Below are 26,026 nucleotides of genomic sequence, written 5' to 3' on the forward strand. Positions count from 1 at the left end.
TTGCTGAGATCACATTGGATATGGTCTTTTTCCCTAATTTTGCTGAGGTTGCCATTTTTAATCCCCTTTTTTGACCTTGCCCACGATTGATTATAACTTTTACCTTATTTATACCTTGTCAGTAATATCAATAATATATTATAATTCAGTCATTCAAAGCCATGATGGTGCCTTTCCTATCATGAAGTGTAAAACTGTTGAGATAGATGTTAAGAGATTATGCAGCTTCAAAAATGTTTATTGGATTCCTCCAATATCGGAATTCATGAAACATCTCTTGAATAATAAAAGTTCTTAAAATGTCTGCAAACAGGAATTCTGTTTTAAATAAAGGTTATAATAGGGATTTTTAATGATGTGATATGGATTGTTACTCCTTGTAATGCCCTCACTCATTTATGCATTTATACATTTCAAGATTCAGAAATGTATACTACACTTTCCAACAAATACAACCACACTAAAAAATATTTTGGAATTTCAAAATTCTTGTAACTTGATGATTCTAAAAAACATTATATTGTTATAATCAACATCCATTATGTATTAACTACAGTATTTTATTGAACACATTGATTGTGAAATACCACAGAGAGAACAGCTCAGTATAAATTGTGTCTAAAAGCATTTTATTTTTAATGTGCTCTCTTAAGGATTTGCTGTGATTCATTCATAGAGAAATACTTCACTGTATAGAATTTTCCCCAATGTATGTTGCAGCTTGTTAACAACTAGAAGTACTTCTATGAAATGGCAAGTGATTTATTTCACATTTTCAGTTTACCTTTTTAAGTGAGGTTCAGGAGAGAAGAACATTTTGTTTTCTTTTAGGCTCATCCATTATCAATTTTTCCTTCATAAAACTATGGCAAAAGTAAAAGGTGATATTCAAAGAAAGAATATGAAGAAGACAAGATTATATCCAGAACTGTGTTCACTAGAAGGGAGAGGGAACTGGCCCCTGAAAAGAAACGTGTGAAAGAAATGTGACAAATTTCTGTGTTTCTCTCTACTATTTACAAAAAATTGCAGCCTCTCAAAATGGAATAGATCCAGATATATTAAGCATAATGTTGTAACATAGTTCACTATAAAACCCAGGGATAAAAATGAGAACATCATAGAATTACTCAAAATGACAGTATAGCAACAACAACAAAAAACCTCTAGAGAAAATGAGTTATCAAAAAAGGAGGAGTCTTTCTGTAGCTTTTTTTCCCCAAAAGAATATTTCTACAAAGCAAATATATCTGAAATATAATATATATATATATATATATATATATATATATATATATATATATATATATATATATATATATATATATATATATATATACATACACACACACACACATACACACAATCACACACACACACACACACACACACACACACACACACACTGTGTAGATTGCTGGGTTTCCTAAGACACATGCACAATAATGTAATTGCAACATAAGCATGTATTCTGACTGCAGTCATGGAGGTAACATTCTCCTGGATTCTAATCCCCATCAAAATGCCTTTCCCCTTCCTGTTTCTGAGTACAAGGAAGACTGTTGCATTCAGCTCAACAAAGCTATTCACCACAAAATGATAATGGCCTTGCATAAGCAAGCAGGTACTTTCTTCTGATTAAAGCAGACTGGGATACATATATTTTAATAATATCTATTAAAATTAAACTCCCAAGAGAAAGTTGTACTTTAAATTTTATGTCAGACCTTTTAAATTCAAGATTACCTGTTATAAGCAGATGAAAAATTACTCCTAACTGTATCTCTTCGTTATGTAGAATCTGCACAAGGATGAGACCTTCCAGAATACCAAAAAGAAGATTTTTTTTGGTCTTGAGAAGGTTCACAGCAAATACCTTTTGATAATAAAGATTAACAATTTTGGAGAGTACAATTAGGTTCATTCTTTTTAATAATAATTTATGCTGTAATATGGCTTGCTACTATTTTATGTTATTTCCCACTTATACTAACATAGAGGATGACAATAATGTTGATAGAAAAGATCCTTCTCTGCCTGAGACCTCAAAAACCTGTCTGCTACCTTGCCAAAGAAGGGGAAATTAATCAGTTGAAGGGATAAGACAGAATCGTAATTTCTCCAACACATTCTTAATAAAATTGATAAGTATTGTATTCAATGAGGCTGATGCAACCTAAATGCTATCCAGCTGCAACCAGTAATTGTATAGAAAAAGTTGAGCACTTTATTTAAAAAAAAAACTGTCAGTGTCATGAAACAAGCACCCCAACCCTCAACTTGCCAATCTCAATGGATTCAGCAGAATTAATAATGGTGCTGAAATTACAAAATTATATTCCTTAGAGAACTAAATGTCGCATCTAAATGTTGTCAATTCACATATCCAAGGAACAAAAAAGAAAATGATATTCCTCTTATCTACCCCTGATGATCATATAAATAAGAAAGGTGCTGCTCTAAAGATGACAATTTAATGCCAGAATATAGCAAAAAGCCAAGCAGAAAAAGTTACTATAGCCTTAGGCATAATTTATAGCTTATTGGAGGAAGACATAAAAGGCCTACAGAAGTGAAGGAAACCAACCCCTCCCTTCCTCCCCTCTCCTCTCTCTCCCTCCCTCCCTCCCTCTCTATACATACATACATACATACATACATACATACATACACACACATAGATACACACACATAGATACATACATATATAAAATTAATGTTTTGCATAAAATTATTTTTAGCAGAAATTAGCAAGATTTTCAAAAAAACTGAAACTTATTCTAAATAGAATACTATTTAGCATTAAATACCTACATTAAAAATGCAAGCTTTAATATGCCATTTTCCTAACCACAGTTATCCATTCCTTTGTATCTTATTCCTTCACATAAAATAGCAATGTCCTATTTTTATCCTTTTCTCTAGTCAAAATTGTACTTAGCCAAGTCTATTTCATTCTACATGATTCCTAATAGGGACAGGTGAAATGTCAAATTTTAGACTTTGAAAGTGTGAATGACATAGTTACCAAAATAGCTAGAGAAAAATAGGGATGTCAGTCAGTGCTCTGAACATGTTTGGTATTGGAAAAAAAGATATGGAATCTTTCAATTTGAATTTAAAAAATGCTAGGAATGCATATTTCCCCTCAAATTAGTTGAGCCAATTCAGGAAACAGAAATATGTTTAAAGTGATAAAATGATCATAATGCATATTCAAAATAATGCATGAATAGCTGACATTATGTGGGTTTAAGAGGTTAGAAAGACTTTAAACAGTAAAGCCATGGTGAAGAAATATTAAGCTTTTGAAACCTTGGATATACATAAATGAAAACATTGCCAATGATTCATTTTATTTGTTGGAGAACACAAGACTTATACCTAGTAATATACTGATCCCACAGCTGTGATCAGACATAACATAGATCACAGGTCTTTGCCAAGATCAAATGCAAAAGTATTGCATAGCTCAATAATGAGAATCTATTCTAAAAGCTCAGCTGGCAGCACATTTCATACTACGAATTTTAAAGGGGACATTTCAAGAAAAGCAAGCAATATAAGTTGATTTCAGCAAGCTCTCACAGCTTTTCAGCAAGTGTCAACTTGCATAGCATAGCACTATAACTTCCCTTCTATTTACTGCATGGTCACAAAATACTTTGGGTTGCACTTAATTTCTTACAAATCTCTGAAAACATTGAGCTGACAGCTCCACACAAAAAGCCTGAAAAAAAAGGTAGCTTCTCACTAATTTCCCAATTCTCCTTTGTGGATGATATAACAGAACATTCCTCACTTGTAAGAGAGGCTTTTCAGAAATTTTAAAAAGTTTTCTGAAGATGAGCACACCATTCTCAGTGCCTCAGGATAGTGAACACTAAAGTAAAGCTAAAGTAAAAGGAAAGTGCTGTATGAAACATGCTGGTCTCATAACCAACTTCCTAGTCCAAATCAAGGGGAGCTGATATTAGCAGAACAGAAAACCATCAAAGAGCTACCTCCTGAAGTTCAAGTCAACTTTGGATTTAATATTTAATGAAAGAAATCTATAGCCACATCCTCAGGAGTTTTTGTCTCAATGCTATGTATTACTGCATATCAATCAGTTGCACTAAATTCTTGCTAGAACACTAAGCTACTGAGCCAAAAGAAAGAAAAATATTTTCCCTTTACCTTTCAAATACATTAGTTCCTTTCCTATGTATCAGAGTGGTAAGCTATAATTTTATTATACTGTATCATTTGCCTCCAAGAGAGCCCCCCCCCCTTGTTGGAACACTCTTATCCACTTATTTTGTCTCTCTGTCTGCCGCTCATATTTAAAGTTAAATGGGGGGGGGGCTTCCTAGCTCCAGCATATTCCTTGGAATAAATTCAACCAACCAACTGAAGAAAGGCTTCATCACACCTAAAGCCTGCCTAAACGCTGAACTGCTCCCAGACTTCGGAAGGCTTTTTTTACACGCACACTTATCACGAATACCAGATCTTCGCCTCGTGTTTTGGGTGGGGAGATCATCCCCATCACTGGGAATATGGCAGGAAGGGGGAAAATAATATACTCAAAGAAATCCAAAGCTCTGCAAAGAAAGCAGCGATTTTCTCTGTAAAAGCTCTGTAAAGTGGGAAGGTGGAAGAGTTTACAGAGAGCGCAACGAATCCTTAAAAGATCAGCGAAGCCCGGTTGTGCCTTATGGCATTAAGTTTGCTTCCAACTTCCCACGCTTCGCCATCCCTGCAACAGCGGTTGGCACCCAGGTTTTCTTTGAAGGTAGAAGGGCGGGGGGGGGGGGTAACATGGGAACTGGCCGTCGTTCCCTCTGCAGACAGGTCAGCCCGGCAGAGCTACCACCGGCAAAAGAAAATCGGCTTTCCCGAGGCAATCGACGTGTCTCCTTTGCTCTCAAGGGAGAAAGAAACGCCTCCACCGTCCTTCTCGAAGGCGAAGTCTAGGCACAGCCACAGAAGGAAGGTAAGAGCTCAAAACCCTTTCCCAGGTTATCGCTGACATCCGTCGCGAAAGAAGGAAGCCGGAGTGGAAAGAGACTTACCAAAATACATTATGTTTCTCATTAATTGGGCACTCCAGCTTCCACCGCCGGGTGCTGCTCAGCATTAGCTCCCGCGCCGAGCTGCTGCTGCCGCCTGAAGCAGAGCGAGTCTGTCTCATCCTACATGATGTGGAAATTTCCAAGCCTCCGAGAGCGAGCGGCGTGAGCCTCCTTGGCTCAAGGCTTGAAAGACAGGCTTTCCCCCGATACAATCCAGCTCTGGTTTAGCGCCGACTCCCGCTGCATGCTGCACTGCCCAGTCTTAGTGTAATCTGACTCCTCCTTGTGATGTCCTTGCTGTGACATCAGGACCGGGAGTACTACTAATAGAGCGCGGGCTATTTGGACGCCGCTCTTTCATTGAGGATCGGGGGAGCTGGGAACTGGCGACTCAGGGTGGAAGCCGGTGCTCCTGATTAAGCCACTTTGTTAGCCCACATGCTCTCCTCTCTTCCCGCCCAGCCCCACAACTGGCATCAAACATGGCCACGGACACAATACCTCCGTTTCGCAAGGGGAAGCAACTTTAGCTGCTCTTCGCCATGGAGAAGACCAAGTTCAAAAGGGCAGCGTTCTGGCCAAGCTAAGGACAGCCTCCAGGGGAAGCTTGCAAGCAAAGATGCATATCAGGGAACAAGGCTTGAGACTGACACCTGCCTTTCTCCCTTAAAGTCAGAAACTTAATACATTCTTCCTTGACTTGGCACCTTTTAGATATGGTTTTACAACACCCATTATTTAAAGTCTACCTCCTAGTGTAAAAGCCTCAGGTTGGAGGAAGGTTGCTTTAAAAAGAATCAAGCAGACAGGGAAGGCACATAAATTCTAAAAATAAATAAAAGAAAGCTGGGTGAAGGTACCATAGCATTCTGCATATTTTGGAATTGCCCTGTCTTCCTGCAAGGCTGCACAATCCCAGCTACTTTAAGAAATGGAGACCCACAACTAACACAAACACACAAAGATGTTTGTCCTTTTCCAGGATACTTTATCCTACTTTCAACAAGCCTTGTCTATCAAGTATGCTTACTCACTCTTAAGAAATTTAGGGTTTCTTTCCTAAGCAACTTGTCTTTTGCAAATATCTGTAAAGAATCTTACATGTGGGTGCTGTTATTTGGCTAAAAAAGGAGTCTACAATCAGAAAAAGTTCATTCTTCACTATCTAGAGGATAATTAAATTTCATAGGAAACCTTTGAAATCTTTAGCATGTTCACAGAAAATCATTTATCATTTAAAATCCTGAAATAATCAGATATTTTATTCCCTCCTTGTTCTGTTTCTATATGAGATAAACAATATTGATAGCACAGTAGCCACTGAAGTCTATTGTGTTATCACAAACCTTTTAAACAGGATATTATGAATAGATTCATATTACCACTCTCAGTTCATGGGCTTGCAATTAATAAAAAGAGGAGAGAAAGCATTATCATGATTTTAAAAAAAAGATTTGAACCTTTTATCACAAGACTACTGACATGCCCAGTTGACATTTCTGGGAGATTATCATTATTTGGTTGTCTTGTTTAGAAGGCAAATGCAATGCATCCAGCCAGTTCGCACATGATCTGACACATTATTACAATTGGCATTTGAGTACTGAGATCAGAGACACAATTATTAACATACACTTCTACTTTTAAGAAGAGAAGAGGTCAGATTTTGATGAAAACTAATAAGACTACTTTTCCTGTGGGTCTATAGGACATTGTTTTACAATGAAATCAATGTAAATTCTTTGGGTAGCAATGCTCATTTTAGATAAAGAAAAAAAACAAGAAAAGGAAAATATACCAAAGCATTTTTATCTATTCAGATAAGATTTAACACCAGCTTCATTCTTCTAATTACTTCATTTATATTAATTAGGCTTAAAGTAATAAATAAACAAAGTAAAAGCAATTAGTACTAATTAATACAAGCCTATTAACTGATAAAAGGAGAAAAGAAGAAAGCAGGTCTAAATAGCCTTTGCATCAAAAAGATGATAAATGTAGGACACTTAAAGTTTGTTTTTTATTTTTTTTACAAGAACCTATGAATTAAGCCCTGCTTTAAAAAAAACTTCATTGTTTAACTCAATAGTGAATATAACACAGGCCTCAAACAAGAAAAACAATATAGGATTTACATATTCAGTAAGCAAAAATAAATGCATAATAGTTATAGGAGATCATTTACTCGATTGTATTGAAATATTTCAGGAATAGAAAAGAGAAGCTATATGGCATCCATTAAACTATCCATTAAATAAGATATTTTTAAAAAATTATTTTAGTGAAGCAGTGGCACCATCTAGTTATAAAATTGCGAATGCAGTGAGCTTCTTGGTGATAAATGGTGAAAAAATATGTCTCTGAATTAGAGAGATGAAAAGCATAGCTAAGATTGGCAAGTAAGTTGGTTCTATAGAACCTCTCGGAATAAAGAGAGTGTGTTGAATCACTTATTTGTTCTCTGGACAGCTGCTCCTCACAAGTAATTACAAGATAGCTGTTTCCTATAGATTTGAGTTCCAAGGGACAAAGGGATCATGCTCTTAAATTGCTTCAAAGCTTTTTAAAGGACACCAAACTCACTCACTGACTTTGTAATTACTTTTGGAAAATAATTGTTTACATAAAGACATTACAGATCTTCAACACAGCAAATTTGAAAAACCACCTGGTGAATTTAGTTTCATTCTTAAATAAAAGAAAATTTAAATTATGTGGTTAAGAACTTAAAAAAAGAAATAAATTACACAAATTTAAGAATTTAAGAACCTTGTGAATAGCCTGGCATTGTTCCTATCGCCTCTCTGCTCTGAGTACCATTGGATTCGAGGGAGGGAATAATTTCTCCTTATCTGCGCTAGCCACTAGTGGCTGTGCTTACTCCCTGCCTGGAGGCTGTTACTTACTGCAGCTGTGATTCTCACTGTCTGAGTTTACCCACCTGGCCACCTGGTTGTTCCAGCTGCAGTTGTTCAATCAAGATGGAGCTTCTGCTTCCTGATTTGCATCTCCAACAGCCTCTGGGCTCACTGCCCTGTCTCTCCTGGGGGTGCCAGGAATGGATCATCTTCCTCCTCTGAACTAGCATCTGGAAAGGAGATCAGACGTGCATCCAGAGGTGCACCCATCACAATTACAGGTAAGTTGCTTTATTGTTGTAAGATTTAATAACAGAATCATGGAAACCTGCCAGAATTTTCTTCCCCTCTTATACCAAGTAGCATTAAAGCAAGACTATTTTGAGTTTTTCCTCTCAATCCTTCCTCTTTCCCAAAACATTTCTTGAAATTTTTCATCAAGGTTATCTCCATATTCCTCTAAACTCATATTTTCTTTTTGGATCAGCATGATGACCTCAGTTGCATAAAAACCGTAGGGCCATGTGGATTTTTTTTGTATAGGCACACTGCCTCATCAAAGAGTTGCTGAAGCAACTCATTGTAAAAAAATAATGAAGTGGTAGCTTTTTCTAGAAATGGTGCAGCTGGATTGGGAAATAAGCAGATAATCCCCAGCATCAAAGAAGAGAAACACATATCTAAACTTATCTTGAGGAAAGCAATTCCAACCGCAACACAAAGAAGCTCATCAGGGCAGATTATAACCAATCTACATTGGCCTAAAAGATTATACTTCTAGTAAAAGGACATGTGAAAAATGGGGCATGCAGAGCGTTTGGGAGGCCTGCAAAGTGCTCCTGGGGGCCAGGGAGGGCAAAAACATGACATGTAGAGGGTGTGGGATGCAAAAAAACAGGCAATTTCTCACAAAAATGAGGCATGCAGAGGGTTTGGAAGATCTGTAAAGTGCTCCAGGGGAGTGGGAAGGGCAAAAACAAGCAAAAAAACTCCCCCATTTTTATGAAAAAAATGGGCCCATTTTCACTTGTTTTTGGGCACTCTACAGACCTTCCAAACCTTCTGCGTGTCCATTTTTGTGAAAAACAGGATGCACAGAGCAGGGTTTCAGTGTATAAGATGCATCCAGATTTTCACCCTCTTTTCGAAAAAAAGGTGCATCTTATACTCTGAAAAATATGGTATTTAAGCTTTACCGCTGTTCAGAAGAGTTGGACATTTGAGTGAAGATCATAATTGTATTCTTACTTACTGAAAAATATTATTTAAATACATGTTGGACTTATGAACTTGATCAAATTGGCTTTGATTCAGTTCTACAAACCTCTTTATATGTGAAGGTGCTATGAAAAAGTAACACTATTTGAATTCCACAAATAGTGGAATAGTGATAAACTTATTGCATCACCTGGTGCTCTCAACTGACACTTGTGCAGAACCTTTTTGCAGATACAGTAGAATCTCTGGTCACAACTATAATTCATTTCATAACTTTGGCTGCAAACTGATTTGGTTGTGATCCGAACCTAATTTTTGGAAATTTAGCACTTACCCAAAAAAATGGCATAGAAGGGGAAATTGGTCCCAAAATAATTTGTGAATTTTTGGGTCAGAACACAATTTGGTCTTGGTCAGGAGTATTCATGACCGGAGGTTCTACTGTACTGAAATTGTCAGATACAGAGACAAAATTAAGCAAAGTGTTGGCACTTAACTCTAGGGGCAAGGGAGAGTCCCATTACTTTGTGAAGCCATCTTAAATGGTAGGTTAGTGCAAGTCTTCATCAAACTGAAATATCTACCGGCACTTGAAAACCTATGCAACTCTGATGGAAGGATTAGTCAAGGTTACTGGATTGTTTTATGGGCTGTGCCTGGCATCAAAATTGCCAAAATAATCCAGTCAAGGTTCAGTTATTTGTAGTATCCTATATACCTACAATATAATAGATATACCCTAGCATAAGCTATCCTAAATCTCTTCCCCTTTCCTCTATTCCATTCCAGATTTTGATGTGTCTTGTTTCATTCCCTCCTTTGGATATATAGTCTTCCTTCATACATCTTCTTGTATACGCATTCTAACACAGCAACTGATATGGTGCAATAAAGTTGAATAAAATGCTTCAAGTAAATCTGCATTTGTAGAACTATTAATGATTTCTGAAGAATAGGAAAACCAAAAGAAACTTTAAAAGAATGTAATCTCAAGGCTAAAATGCTCAGAAACAAAAGATTTTTGAATATTTAAATACCTCATGGTATAACGCCTTTTCCATAGAGCAGCCCTGCCTGTAGTTACAAAGGTGATGGTTTCCGGCAGCCTAAAAGATTCTGGATCCAACTATGTGGCCCATAACTGGTTTGTAATAGCATGACAGCAACTTGCTGATTTCCCCCCCCCCCCCCCTGAAAATAAAAAGCCAGCTAAACAGCATGCTGTTTAACAGATGTGTTGTATACTTCTATGTATTTTCAACAAAGCACAGGAGTTTTATCACTGTTTTTTTTCTATCCTCATTGGACAAAATTTAAAATAATTACTAAATGTGATGCTTTGCTTTGTTTTTACACTTGAATCAGAAGTGTCAGTTCCAGAACTCTGCAATATTTGTCACCATGAATACTACTTAACTGCAGCACTACCCAAAGGAACTCTGCACAGTCGCCTGTGAATACAACTGGAGGGACTTAATTAATCTTCCTGTCACTTCCATGATGCTTTTCATTAGTTTGGCTTCTATCTGATCAACTGGCCCTTTCTCTGTTGGAAATAGCTTTCCAGAATCTGTTTCAGAAGCACTTCCAAAAAGTAAACAAAGATTCACCTTTGACGCATAGTGTCTTTGCAAGTTTTAGTCTTTCCAGACTTTATCAATTCAATATTAGTTCACATATAGGCTTTGAAATATTTGAGGCTTCAGCAACAGATTGGAGAACTTTTAAAGTATCTAATATTGAAAGATGCAAGGAATTTTTATTATTTATTTTTATTTTAAGGTGAACTGGGTGCATTCTTGTCCACATTACTATATGTTATATATTAGTTATAGATAAAGTAGTGGCCTCGTTACTCCCTGCAAAATATTATCAAAATTTATAAAAACAAAATGAATTTATCAACTATAAGGGAGAAAATATGTAGCATCCACATTGAAGCAATATCATGTTTTTTTGCATAATAAGACTCCTGCTTTGAGGATGAAGATACCAGCAAAAAATAGTTGTCCAAATTTGAATTGAGCTGTTAGAATTGTTTCCATTTTTAGTGGTGTATAAGAATTGGCATAAGGAAAAGAAAAAATGTGTAAAATGTTGCCTGATTTGTCAACTCTAGTTAATATCCTAATAACATATATCAGGAGGAAAAGATTTATTATCAATTATAAAATGCATAAAGATGTCCTTGCCATATAAGTAAAATGAGATAGAGAAAATCTCATGACTTCATGTTTGTGTGTGAGCAAGTAAAGAAGGTGATATCATTTGTCTCCTAATTTTATTTACATGGCAGTAATATTATAATTATATATTTTGATAATATATAATATACACCTGCATTATTTTACAAGAGGCAAGTGTTTGGCAGTCTGTCAAATATGACTTTCATTGTAGCTTATAGGATCAGACAGCTTCAAAATCATTAATGGATTTTAAGTTTTCCTATGCTCCTCTAAGGCAGGGAAACATTATCTCTGTAGGATAGGTCACTGACCAATGTGTATTACAGATTAAAAACAGTGGTAGGTTGTATTATTATTTAACTCTCCCAAGTGCTTTGTAAGTCCTTGCACATAGAAATATATGATATTTCATCATTATAAACTTCAGAAGTATGAATTGTCATTGCTGCTAATATTACTTAGGTTATTTATGCCATATGAAGTGTCATTTGTAAAACAGATAAGCTGTTTGATATGTGCAGATTTTATAGTCACATTTCAAAGTGATCAAAACTGTAATCTTATCTCTAGTCTTCTGGAAACAAATATCTCCAAATTGATTACAATATATTGTAAGCAGATATGCATTGGACTGTTAACCTCTGCAAATAGCTGTCGGGAGTAAAGATAGGCTTCTGTTTGAAGACAGCCTTTCTTCTAGATATGTTAGCAATAGCAATAGCAGTTAGACTTATATACCACTTCATAGGGCTTTCAGCCCTCTCTAAGTGGTTTAGAGTCAGCATATTGCCCCCAACAATCCGGGTCCTCATGTTGGATTAGAATTGCTATCATTCTGAACCACTGTGAACAACACTTATTTGGAATAGAATTATGAAAGGCACAAAAGTTGGAGTACATTGCCTTAAGACCAGGCAAAACAAATCATTCTCCAAATGACTGAATCATCTGAATTGCAGATGGTGACTAAACAGAAAAATCCTTCAGTGGTGACAACCCAGCCACAAAATGTTCTCCTGTTTTTATGTCACTCTCAAGACTAGGCAAAAACGATTCTTATTTTCCCAGCGTTTTAGTATTCAGCATGTAGCTTTCATATTGCTTGATAATTGTTTTAATTGTGTTGTTTTTTTAACACTATATTTTATATTATATGATTTCATATTATTTTAATATCTTAGTTTTATTTTAAGGTTTATAAAATTTTATTTAAGCTATTCTGAGCAGCTGTTAAAAGATGTTCATCAAAATGAAAAATTCTATGTGAAATTAGTTTACTGAATGAAATCTCATGCATTTCTATTTATAAGTAAACCCAAAGCAAGGCTATATTATAAGCAGTAATAGAACTGCAATCTTGTACATTATTGTTTGGTTACATTTTATCTTTACTGCAGAAGCAATATTCAAACCTAGAGAGTAGAAATTTAGTATTTAAAAGTGTATAAGTTTGAGTCTTCTTGCCACCATAAAAATAGTTGGAAGTTGTAGTAGTAGTAGTAGAGGTAGGAATGATGGCTCTTTCATACCTTCCCCAAGATCAAATCTAACTTTCTTTATATTTCCTTACACATCAGAGGGCAATGGATGCAGTTTTACTGTCCCCTTCCTCATTTGCTCAATGAGATAAGCAGCGTACGAAGGTTAATGGACAAATATTGCAGAGAAGAGTCTGATGGAGCTGAAAATGCTATGTCCTATTGTATGGCAACTGGCACTGGAGAAATCTAATATTACAGGAAACAAACAGCTTTTTTCTTCTGGGATTCATTGTCTATTTATAATGGTAACAAACCACATGACAGAACTTATGTGGGAACTTCTGGTGGAACTATACAATGCAGTATCTGAATATCTCTCAGGTTAACTTTACAGTGGGTAAAATTTTCGCCTGCATCTAGAATCCAAGATACATTCCACTACAGAAGGCAAATGAGAGATTCAATAGGATTAATTGCGTCATACTGCTAAATTCCATTCCATTCCCGTTACACATCAAACCCAGAAACAACCAATTAAGTTTCCATCTCAAACTTCAAGCTTTATTGAAAAGGGTTCAAGGAATTGACTTCATTCAGAGTTTTCTGCACCTGAAACCACACTAGATTCTCAGTACAAGACAGGGTCAATAGGAAGTCAGAGCTTTTTCCTATTTCTTCTTAGCTTCTCTCCTTTTTTTCTGTAAAAGAGACTGCATGCTATTTGTATATAACTCTGCATTTATACACCAGACTTTATAAAGCTTATCTATCAACAAGCTTTTTTTCCCCCTTCAGGACCAAATTGCTTGTGAATGCTATTGATCTACATCCAGAATACAAGTTGCCATTTTCAGGACATTGTTTGGCTTATTATGGACTACAATAATAATTCCAATTTTAGTATCTCAATTTAGTGAGTTTTGTCAATAAAAGCAGGTCTCTAGCTTAGCAAGTGCAACAAGTTACTTAGCTCCTGAAATATTATTTTATTATAATTTATTGCCACCTATTTAAATTAATAACTCTGGGCAATTCACAAATTACATTAACAATAAATAAAAACTAATGCAAACACCTAATGCAAACACCTCAAAATATAATTAATAATAATAATCATTATTTAACTAAAGTACTACAAAATATCTCATAATGCCAACAGACATATTGAGATTCACTAATGTCCTATCCCTAATGACTGAGAAAAAAGCCTTTGTAACTAATAGAGTTAAGGCCACTTGGATCTCATAGGGAAAACTGTTCCAAAAGGTAGGCACCACAACATAGTGGGCAAGGTAACATTTATTTTACAAAGGAGACCAAGAGTCTGGATGCTGGATATAATAATACAGGCTAGAACCATTGGGAACAGGTGGTTACTCAAAAAATCTGGCTCTGTGCTGTTCAGGACTTTAAAGGTGATAAACAGTACCTTGAGTTGCCCCTGGAATACTGGATCCCAGTATTTTGTTCAACAATGGAATCTAATGATAAACCTCAATGGACCTAAAAATGTATATGTCATTGCATTCTGGACTAGTTGAAGCTTCCAAATCCATTTTAAAGATGTCACCATGAATGTATTACAATAATCCAATTAGGGTGTGAGGTTTCCAAAAGACCTAATTAATTTACGAGCCTCAAGACAAAGTTCAAAAGAAATCCAGTCATTTATTAGGATCAATATTGTGGCATGTTCTTCTGCGGAGCCAAACTGATTTCCTGTTAATGGTCTTTTCACTTTACCCCTAAATCTTTCTTCCCTCAGTCTGTGTCATTAATCATATTCACCAATGAGGTTGTAGAAATATGAGATCCGACTCTGACCTAAGGTATGCATGGAATCCTCCTTCCAATGTTAACTTGATAATAGTCATGGTGATGCTGTCAGCATTCCAAATATCATCCAGAATTAAATCAGAGTTCAAGACATAACTTTTATCAAAGTTCCAATTTAATAAGACAGACATGTTGATACATCTGTGGAAACCCGGATCTAAAAGCTTCCTGGGTTTCCACTCAGTTGAAAGTTCATGATCTTATCCCCACACCCACAAGTCCATCACATGGTCCAATGTTCCTCTGCCACACTGGCATTTCCACCCATCTAGTTCTAGTCGGATGCAGAGGTGCAAAGACAAAGAACGAGCTTGGGCTTCTAGAAAGGAATCTTCTATTATGACAACAACAGATTCTACAATTCCACTTCTTACTATTCTCCCTCCCAATTACTACACTAATGAAACAGCCTAGTAAAATAATAGAGAGTGCGGCAAGCCAAAGATCCTAAAAGGAATATAACTGCAGGCCTGACAGATGTTTATCAAGTGGAAAAAGTGGAGGTTAGAGTCCTAAAAACCGAAGAGGAAAATGACCATAAAGAAATTAAATTCGCTGATATCTATGGTGATTGGTTTGTGTCTGGAAATGGAAAGAGTGGAATAATTGGATATGGATATTTGAGTGGTACCCATGAAAGGAAGATTAGAAATCTTTTTTGCTATATATAAAGGCTAATAAAAAAGAACTAAGTTAAATTTAGCTAAATTTTGATTATTAGGGGAGAAATGTTATGATACAGGATACAGTTAAATAAAGGAGGAATAATGATACAAAGGAATATATATATATATATATATATATATATATATATATATATATATATATATATATATATATATATATATATATATATATATATATATGTGTGTGTGTGTGTGTGTGTATATATATATATATATATATATATATATATATATATATATATATATGTGTGTGTGTGTGTGTGTGTGTGTGTGTGTGTGTGTGTGTGTGTATATAGCAATAGCAATAGCAATAGCAATAGCAATAGCAATAGCAGTAGACTTATATACCGCTTCATAGGCCTTTCAGGCCTCTCTAAGCGGTTTACAGAGAGTCAGCATATTGCCCCCAACAATCTGGGTCCTCATTTTACCCACCTCGGAAGGATGGAAGGCTGAGTCAACCCTGAGCCGGTGAGATTTGAACCGCTGACCTGCTGATCTAGCAGTAGCCTGCAGTGCTGCATTTAACCACTGCGCCACCTAGGCTCTTATATATATATATATATGTACAACATAAGGAAAATGGATGTAAATTGTAAACAGTGATTTGGCAAGGAGGATTTAGAAATTTTTTTACTAGATATTATGGATGTTTAGCTAGAATAGGCCAAAGGATTCAGTGTTATTGGAGGATTTTAGAAACAGCAAATGAAATGCCAGTATGTGGTAATGTTTTAAATCTTGATATATTTTATGATGAAGGATGTTTAACAATTGTAGTCAAATGAAAATGGAGATATGATGATGGTAATATGTATAAATATCTGAGTTAAAATACTTGAGTTAATATGTATTATGATTGATAACTGTGGAAGAGATGTTTTTTGTAACCAACTGATACGAAAGTTTTTTGTAACCAACTGATACACTTTCTACAATATGTAAAAAGGAGGATTCTTTATGTTGTGTTTGTTTTGAAATTAAATAAAAAAATTATTAAAAAAAGAAATTATTCACAAGTACATATGATGATGCTCAGTTCTATAACCTATCTGAAATTCAATTGGGTTATATGGAAAGGGTCCAAATAATCTGTTTTCTCCAAGCCTGCTGCAGCTGGAAACCTACTATCTTTTCAACAATCTTCCCGAAATCTGAAGAAACTAGATGAATGTTCTACTGAATAATTCAATAAAAGCATGGTAGGAATATGAATTCTGTGCATCTAAGGGTGACTTCTTGAGAAAGAGATAAACAATTTGTCCTTCAATGCAGAGGAAATTGTCCCACTCCAAAAATAATCACTTGAATGCAACTACATGCATCCTTTAGGAGGCTTTGACTAATCAGCAGGGACTAAAACTAGATCTTAAATTCCAATAGCAAGTTCCTGGGGTTCTATATGACATTAAATTCTCTGAATGCAAATCCTGTGCTTTAAGTGAGAGAGTTTTCTTTCTCCCATGTGGGTATTCTGCATAATCTACTTGAGTTTTTCTGGCTCTTTTCCAGCTGTACAAGTGTAATTTCTGTGTAGGAAATTTGTCTTTGACCAAAGAGTATTCTCACCGCAGCAAAAGAAGTGTTTGAGAGCAACAAATGATGTAATTTCAATTAAAATAGGTTTTTTTGTTCTAATTCTCTCCCTGCACGTTACATAACTTTGTCAGGCTAACCTCTTTGGTAATTAGCTATTCCAAGTGTATCAGTTCAAGAGAAAATATTTCCATGACAAAACTGGCCAAACTGCAGTCGTTCAATCAATAAAAGCATGATAGGAATAAATGTTTAATGTACACAACATGTAAAACATAGAAATATAAGAATTTAGATCTAACTGTTCATTGAAGGGAAACAAATCATTCCAAAAGCAAGGACAAATTCAAATCCTAGATATAATTTCAAAATATTGGTATCTTAATTATGTCCATTTTTAGTTATCTTTAGGAAATTTACTGTGACATTTTCCCTTATGTAAGAAATAGCAGATGTGAACAACTCTCCTATCAAGTATACTGCTGGCAATATTAGGTATCTCAGACAATATTCTACTTGAAGTCAGTCATGTTTAGAACACAGCTAGCAGACAATCTAGAGGTACTTAGTAGAAATGAGTTGTATCTAAATACTGCAGAAATATATAGATATTTGGAGGAAAACAAATTACTAAACAATTTATCCCTGGTGTTAGTACTTAGATTGCCCTAGTGAGCTATAGGAGATTAGACCAGGCTTCCACATATGATGCTCTTGTACATGCTAGAACTACACCTCCCAGAATTTCTGGTCAAAATGTCCTGGGACACTATTTCAGACACTTACTACCTACATGTTTCAATCTTTAAGAAAGGAAGCCATCCTGTTGGGTTCTTTCTCCCATCTAAGGACAAAACTCATTAAAGAAGAAGCAGAGTAATACCGTTTAAAGCAGCTACTGTTGCTGCTATCTTTTTCTATACAGCCCCAAAATCTAGATGTACATTTTCTTAGAATTCAGCTTGTTTATTTTAAAATGAATTCTTAAGAACTCCAGCCAATAACAAAATATGTGATTTAAAAAGTAAAGCAGAGGGGGGGAGGGGGGAGGGAGGAATAGATAGATAGATAGATAGATAGATAGATAGATAGATAGATAGATAGATAGATAGATAGATAGATAGATAGATAGGAGCCTGGAGAAAGCAAATCCATGATTTGTATTTCTTACATATTCTTAAAATAAAATAATAAATCTAGCTACCATCAAGAATTAAATTAGGATTAGGCTATCAGTGATTGATCTTAGTTGAAATTTAGCATATAGATTATTAAAAGAGTTGCATATAGTACAAAACCGTGCATCAAATTCTAGCTTCCAGACTCTTATAGGAAATATCATATCAAACCAAAATGTCACAACTGTTTTTAAACTAACCTAAAATTAGAAAGCGATTTAAGAGAGGATTAACATGGAAGGACATTTGTGGTTAAAACCCAAAAATTGGGAAATAGGGTTTTGGATTCTTAAAATTATTGACATATGGTCAATAATCAAATTATATTGAAGGACAATTTTATATTAAAAGTTAAGTATTTTAATTTGAAATTATCTCATACAGATAAAAAGTCCACATTAATATACCAATTATTTTGAATAATCCACTGAAAGACTCAAAGAGTCTTCCTGTAAATCTTTACTTACTCCAAAACTTCATTCTGTCATCTAAAAATAGGGAACTCACAAATGTCGATGAAAAATACCATGTTAGCCTTGGATAGCAAAAAAACAAAATTCTGGTAGTACCTTTTCTGACTAATATTTTTTAATTAAAAGGCATAAGCTCCTTTAGCTGCATCTGATTTCATCAGATAGATGAAATTACTAGATCAGTGGTTCTCAACCTGTGGGTCGGGACCCCTTTGGAGGTTGAATGACCCTTTCACAGGGGTCACCTAAGACCACCAGAAAACACATATTTTTGATGGTCTTAGGAACTGAGACACCAATTTTATGGTTGGGGATCACCACAACATGAGGAACTGTATTAAAGGGTCGCGGCATTGGGAAGGTTGAGAACCACTGTGCTAGATTGATGTAGTATTTGAACTCTGTAAGATGGGCAACAAAAGGTGAAAATAACAAAGAATTTATAATGTGTTTGTAATCTGACTGAAAGGTTTTGCTTCCTTATAACCAAATTATTTTTCTCTCCCCTCTATCTTTACCCCTCCACATTGCCTTTGATCATTTCCCCCCCCCCCAGAAATAGACAACCATCAATCCCTGAATTTTTCTTCCCAATAAAAATCCAGCCCCTACCCCCAGTTGGTGACAATTTTCTCTATTATGAAATGGAAAACAAACCATGTCTTACCTAGCCTACTTTGTGGTACTTAGGACCCCAAGCAAATTCAGGACTCCCAACATTGTTACCTGTGGCCCTTGTTCAGTAAACTATAGTCAAATACTTTTTATGTTACCTTTTTCTTCTGAGTCATATAATCTATAGGAACTGTTAAGTTTTTATAATGAAAATGGCTAGCTTATCAGCTAGGAATTCAAGGAAACTTAGATTTGGAAGAGGTCATTTATAAAGTCCAATTCCCTGTTCAATGCAGTAAGCTAAAGTATGGTATCCCTGGCTATCAGCCGCTGATCTAATTCATTGAAAGATAGCAAACCATCTTTCTGTGTACCTTTGATAATATCAAGAAAAATGAAGGAAACAGTATTACTCAGCCAAAGACCTTCACCTTCCCACATTGAAACTGGGGGATGAGTTGAGATGATGATTGAGTACACACCACCTTCAGACTAAATTGCATATCCAGTCATGGATAAACATTAGTCCTCTCACCAATCAAATGAAGCTACTGCTGATGCTTTTCATTGAGATAAATCATAGGTTATCTCAGTCACAACTGTAAGTTTTTTGGGTTCAAAAAATCCTGTTTTCAAGAAGAGAGTGTTGCTCTGTATCATATTGGTTGATCTATATGGTAGAGTTGAGAATGGATTTTAGGAAGAGCTCTTTTATTTTATCACCTCTTACCATATTCAACAGCACAGTATCAGCAATACAGTTCTTCAAATTTTGAGCTTCTATAATATATCAGAACTTGAAATGGACAGTAAACATTAAAACTATCATCAAAAAGGCACAATAATATTCTTCTTGTGTCAACTCAGGAAGTTCAGACAGTCTTGGGAGCTGTTGACACTGTTTTACAGAGGAATAATTGAATCTGTAATTTGTACTTCTATAACTATCTGGTTTGGTACAGTAACCAAATAGGACAAGAATAGACTCCAATGGATAGTTAAGATTGCACCAAGAATAATTGCAACCACCCTGCCTTCCATGGAAGACCTGTGTATTGTTCAGTCAGAAGAACAGCTGATATACCTGAACACTCCTCATAGTTTGAACATAAACTGTTTCAACTCCTTCCTTCTGAATAGTCCTACAGGGCATTGAAGTCCAAAATAACTAGACATATGGATAGTTGCCCCCCCCTTAGGCCATCACTTTTCTGAACACCTAATTCTCATAATGATATTTAATGTCTATATATATGTCAATAGTATGACTTAGCATTATTATTTAACCTTCTTATTATCCTTCTTACTCCTCCTCCTCATTATTTATTATTATTGTTGCTATTGTTGTTATTATTATTATTATTATTATACAATTGTATCACAGCGGCCAGTTGTTTCGCCGGATTTGGCATTGGTTACCAATCGGACCCCACCCAGGGGCCTAGGACGTCGTAACGTATTTTCGTAATATGCGTGCAGATACAAGCAGTGCGGCTTTTTGCATTTGACTGATGGTGATTTTGTCAATTTTTAACTGTTTTAAATGTAATTCCAGTGCTTTTGGAATAGCACCCAGTGTGCCAATTACCACTGGAATTACCACTGCTGGTTTGTGCCATAGTCGTTGAATTTCGATTTTTAAGTCCTGGTATCTTGAGATTTTTTCATGTTCCTTCTCGGCGACCCTGCTATCACCTGGTATTGCGATGTCTATGATTGTGACCTTATTTTTCTCAACCAGTGTGATGTCTGGTGTATTATGCGCCAGTATGTTGTCTGTTGGTATGCGAAAATCCCACAAGATCTTGACCATCTGATTTTCTGTGACCTTTTCAGGCTGATGTTCCCACCAGTTTGTTGCTGTTTTAATATTATAATTTTTGCACAAATTCCAATGGATTATTTGTGCTACTGAATTGTGCTGCAATTTATAATCAGTCTGCGCGATTCTTTTACAGCAGCTGAGTATGTGATCAACAGTTTCATCAGCTTCTTTGCAAAGTCTGCATTTGGCATCATCAGAGGATTTTTCAATTTTGGCCTTAATGGCATTTGTGCGGATAGCTTGTTCTTGCGCAGCCAGGATTAGTGACTCTGTTTCTTTCTTTAATGTACCTGTTGTTAACCATAACCAAGTTTGTTCACTGTCCACTTTATCTTTTTTTTTTTCCAGAAAATTATTATTATACAATTGTATCACAGTGGCCAGTTGTTTCGCCGGATTTGGCATTGGTTACTAGTCGGGCCCCACCCAGGGGCCTAGGACGTCGTAACGTATTTTCGTAATATGCGTGCAGATCCAAGCAGTGCGGCTTTTTGCATTTGACTGATGGTGATTTTGTCAATTTTTAACTGTTTTAAATGTAATTCCAGTGCTTTTGGAATAGCACCCAGTGTGCCAATTACCACTGGAATTACCACTGCTGGTTTGTGCCATAGTCGTTGAATTTCGATTTTTAAGTCCTGGTATCTTGCGATTTTTTCATGTTCCTTCTCGGCGACCCTGCTATCACCTGGTATTGCGATGTCTATGATTGTGACCTTATTTTTCTCAACCAGTGTGATGTCTGGTGTATTATGCGCCAGTATTTTGTCCGTTTGTATACGGAAATCCCACAAGATCTTGACCATCTGATTTTCGGTGACTTTTTCAGGCTGATGTTCCCACCAGTTTGTTGCTGTTTTAATATTATAATTTTTGCACAAATTCCAATGGATCATTTGTGCTACTGAATTGTGCCGCAATTTATAATCAGTCTGCGCGATTTTTTTACAGCAGCTGAGTATGTGATCAACAGTTTCATCAGCTTCTTTGCAAAGTCTGCATTTGGCATCATCAGAGGATTTTTCAATTTTGGCCTTAATGGCATTTGTGCGGATAGCTTGTTCTTGCGTAGCCAGGATTAGTGACTCTGTTTCTTTCTTTAATGTACCTGTTGTTAACCATAACCAAGTTTGTTCACTGTCCACTTTATCTTTTATTTTTTCCAGAAAATTATTATTATACAATTGTATCACAGCGGCCAGTTGTTTCGCCGGATTTGGCATTGGTTACTAGTCGGGCCCCACCCAGGGGCCTAGGACGTCGTAACGTATTTTCGTAATATGCGTGCAGATCCAAGCAGTGCGGCTTTTTGCATTTGACTGATGGTGATTTTGTCAATTTTTAACTGTTTTAAATGTAATTCCAGTGCTTTTGGAATAGCACCCAGTGTGCCAATTACCACTGGAATTACCACTGCTGGTTTGTGCCATAGTCGTTGAATTTCGATTTTTAAGTCCTGGTATCTTGCGATTTTTTCATGTTCCTTCTCGGCGACCCTGCTATCACCTGGTATTGCGATGTCTATGATTGTGACCTTATTTTTCTCAACCAGTGTGATGTCTGGTGTATTATGCGCCAGTATTTTGTCGGTTTGTATACGGAAATCCCACAAGATCTTGACCATCTGATTTTCGGTGACTTTTTCAGGCTGATGTTCCCACCAGTTTGTTGCTGTTTTAATATTATAATTTTTGCACAAATTCCAATGGATCATTTGTGCTACTGAATTGTGCCGCAATTTATAATCAGTCTGCGCGATTTTTTTACAGCAGCTGAGTATGTGATCAACAGTTTCATCAGCTTCTTTGCAAAGTCTGCATTTGGCATCATCAGAGGATTTTTCGATTTTGGCCTTAATAGCATTTGTGCGGATAGCTTGTTCTTGCGCAGCCAGAATTAGTGACTCTGTTTCTTTCTTTAATGTACCTGTTTTTAACCATAACCAAGTTTGTTCACTGTCCACTTTATCTTTTATTTTTTCCAGAAATTGACCATGCAGTGCTTTGTTCTGCCAACTCTCCATTCTTGATTTTATCACATCTTTTCTGTATTCTTGTTTTGTCTGTTGGGCCTTCAGTAGATTTTTGTTCTTTACTTCGATTAATAGATGTTCTTGAGTGTCTTTTAAATAATCAGCCAGTGCATGTTTTTCTTCTTCAACTGTTTGCTTCACTTGTAATAATCCTCTGCCACCTGATTTTCGGGGCAGATATAGTCTATCAGTATCACCACGTGGATGTAAACTGTAGTGCATTGTCATTAGTTTCCTGGTTTTTCGGTCCAAAAGGTCCAAATCAGCTTGTGTCCAGTTAACTATGCCAGCTGTGTATCTTATAACTGGTATTGCCCAGGTATTTATGGCCTTGATTGTATTTCCACCATTCAATTTAGATTTCAAAATTTTCCTAACTCTGTTGGTGTACTCTCGCCTGACAATAGTTTTTACTTCTCCATGCTTGATGTTATCCAACTGCAGAATGCCTAAGTATTTGTAGGCTTCATTTTCTTTGCATTTAATTAGTTGGCCATTGGGCATTTCAATTCCCTCAGATGCAGTGATTTTGCCCCTTTTTATGGATACAGTGGCGCATTTTTCCATGCCAAACTGCATTGAAATATCGGTGCTGAATACTCGGACTGTATTTGTCAATGATTGGATTTCTATTTCTGACTTTCCATAGAGTTTCAAATCATCCATATATAGTAAATGCGAATTTTTTTCAGCTTTTTTGGCTGTTTGGTAGCCTAATTTCATTTTTTTTAAGATTACTGATAGTGGGATCATTGCGATGATGAAGAGAAGAGGTGAAAGTGAATCACCCTGGAAAATTCCTCGCTTGATATTAACCATTCCGTAGCTCTCATTCCCTACTGCCAACTCAGTTCTCCATTGTTTCATTGCCTTTTCAGTAAAGGATGTAATATTTTTGCTAATGCCAGTTGTTTCTAAGCATTTTATGATCCAACTATGTGGCAGTGAGTCAAATGCCTTTTTGTAATCAATCCAGACCATATTCAAGTTCGTTTTTCTGTTCTTACAATTTTCTAATATCATTTTATCAATTAGAAGCTGATCTTTTGTGCCCCTGCTCCTTCTTTTGTTGCCTTTTTGCTCTACTGGCAAGATGTTGTTTGTTTCCAAATAATCCATCATGTTATCTGCAATAATGCCTGTGAGTAATTTGAAGGTTGTTGGTAAGCATGTTATTGGTCTATAGTTTTCAGGTGTTGTTCCTTTAGTTGGATCTTTCTGAATCAAGTATGTTTTTCCAGTTGTCAACCATTCATCAATTTGGCCCTTTTGTAAAATTTCATTCAGTTGCCTGGCCAATATTGCATGTAAACTGGTCAGATATTTGAGCCAGAAACCATGTAATTGGTCCTTTCCAGGTGATGTCCAATTCTTTACCTTTTTAACTCGATTTTTGATCATCTCAGTTGTTATTTCTAATACTTGCATTTGTTTGTTGCCAATGCTTTTCTCAAAGTCATGTATCCACTTTGCTTCCTTGTTGTAGTCCTTTGCATTTTCCCACAATTCTTTCCAGAATTCAACTGTGGCCTGCTTTTCTGGTTTTTCACTTTTGGTGTCACCATTCACATTAAGACTTTGATAAAAACGCCGTTGGTCTGATCGAAATTCCTGATTTTGTTTATATTGGATGATTCGTGCCTCATATCTTTCAATTTTTCTAGCTGTTGCTGTTATCTGCTGTTTTACAATCTCTACAGCTTCATTGATGTTTCTTGTATCCAATCTATATCTTCTGATTAGCTGATCTATGATTTTGTTGTTTTTAAGCCGTTGCTCATGCATGTTCTTTAAGTTACTAGCATCTGCCCTTAATTTTTTGATTTTTTGTTCTAGACGGATTTTCCACTTTGGCTTTGATGCTTTTTCTGTTGTGTGACTAGGTACTTTGATTTTAATGCCTAGTTCGTTAGTGACTATTACAGCTGTGCTGTACATTAACTGGTTTGTTTCCAAGATGGATCCCGATTCAATTGTTGAAAACACTGCATTAACCATTTTTCATGATAGGGGCCAAAATTTTCTTAGGCACAGTTTTTAGTGATGGTAAATATTGCCTTTCCTCATTAAGCAGAAAATGCTCCATGATCTTATCCTTCAATTCTTTTTGTTTTTGAGTTAGTTCATCAGTTGGTTCAGTGATAACTGGTTCTAGTGGTGGTGATGTTATTTCCTCCCCAAGAGCTTCTTCTGGGAGTTCTGCTATAATGTCTTTAGTTGTGTCTTGAATATCAGTTATTTCCGTTTGTGATATTGTTTTTTGGGTTTTGCAATTTGCCTGAATTTCCTCATGTTCAACTTCACTAAACACTTTATTCCGTATAATAAATCGCCTTTGATCTGCTAGTCGTTGTTCACTAACATTTGAATCTGGATATTGTTGTTTCCATAATTCATACATTCGCTTTAAATAGCCTCTTTTTTCTGGCTCTGAGTTGTAGTAACAGGCCATTATGGCACAGTTTTCATCTGCACTATATTTTTGTCGTTTTGTTGGCTGGTCCACTTGTAGCCCACTTGTCGATGGATGCCCAGGGACCCCAACATCCGCCGCGGCCCTTGTTAACCCGCACGACGACCGATGCGGTATGGAATTCTAATTTGTTTTTTTCACCATATTGTATGGGTTGGCGGTTTTTTTTTACGGGACCAGATGCCAACCTGACCCCAACCCTCCTCCTTTCTCATCCGGGCTTGGGACCGGCAACGGCGGAGTTGTTGTTGTTGTTGTTGTTGTTGTTGTTGTTGTTATTATTATTATTATTATTATTATTATTATTATTATTATTATTATTATTATTATTATACAATTGTATCACAGCGGCCAGTTGTTTCGCCGGATTTGGCATTGGTTACTAGTCGGGCCCCACCCAGGGGCCTAGGACATCGTAACGTATTTTCGTAATATGCGTGCAGATCCAAGCAGTGCGGCTTTTTGCATTTGACTGATGGTGATTTTGTCAATTTTTAACTGTTTTAAATGTAATTCCAGTGCTTTTGGAATAGCACCCAGTGTGCCAATTACCACTGGAATTACCACTGCTG

At 36.1% G+C, this 26,026-nt stretch overlaps 1 protein-coding gene across 2 annotated transcripts in view; it reads right to left on the bottom strand.

Moving 5' to 3' along the window:
- The window catches only part of ZNF385D (zinc finger protein 385D), a 300,858-nt gene that overhangs the window by 179,970 nt on the left and 94,862 nt on the right, over window positions 1–26,026 (bottom strand). The window contains exon 1 of one of the 2 annotated variants that reach the window (XM_014051913.2): window positions 5,058–5,335. The exons of the other annotated variant lie outside the window; for it this stretch is intronic. Within the exon in view, the coding sequence (XP_013907388.2) occupies window positions 5,058–5,079 (22 nt within the window). The 5' untranslated portion in view covers window positions 5,080–5,335. Of the gene's footprint in view, window positions 1–5,057; window positions 5,336–26,026 lie in introns of those variants that run through there. 2 annotated transcript variants of the gene reach the window in all.

The sequence above is a fragment of the Thamnophis sirtalis genome, unplaced genomic scaffold, assembly GCF_051295495.1.
Source record: "Thamnophis sirtalis isolate CommonGarterSnake01/CBP01778 unplaced genomic scaffold, rThaSir2_p1.2 scaffold_4, whole genome shotgun sequence".
Lineage (NCBI taxonomy): Eukaryota > Metazoa > Chordata > Lepidosauria > Squamata > Natricidae > Thamnophis > Thamnophis sirtalis.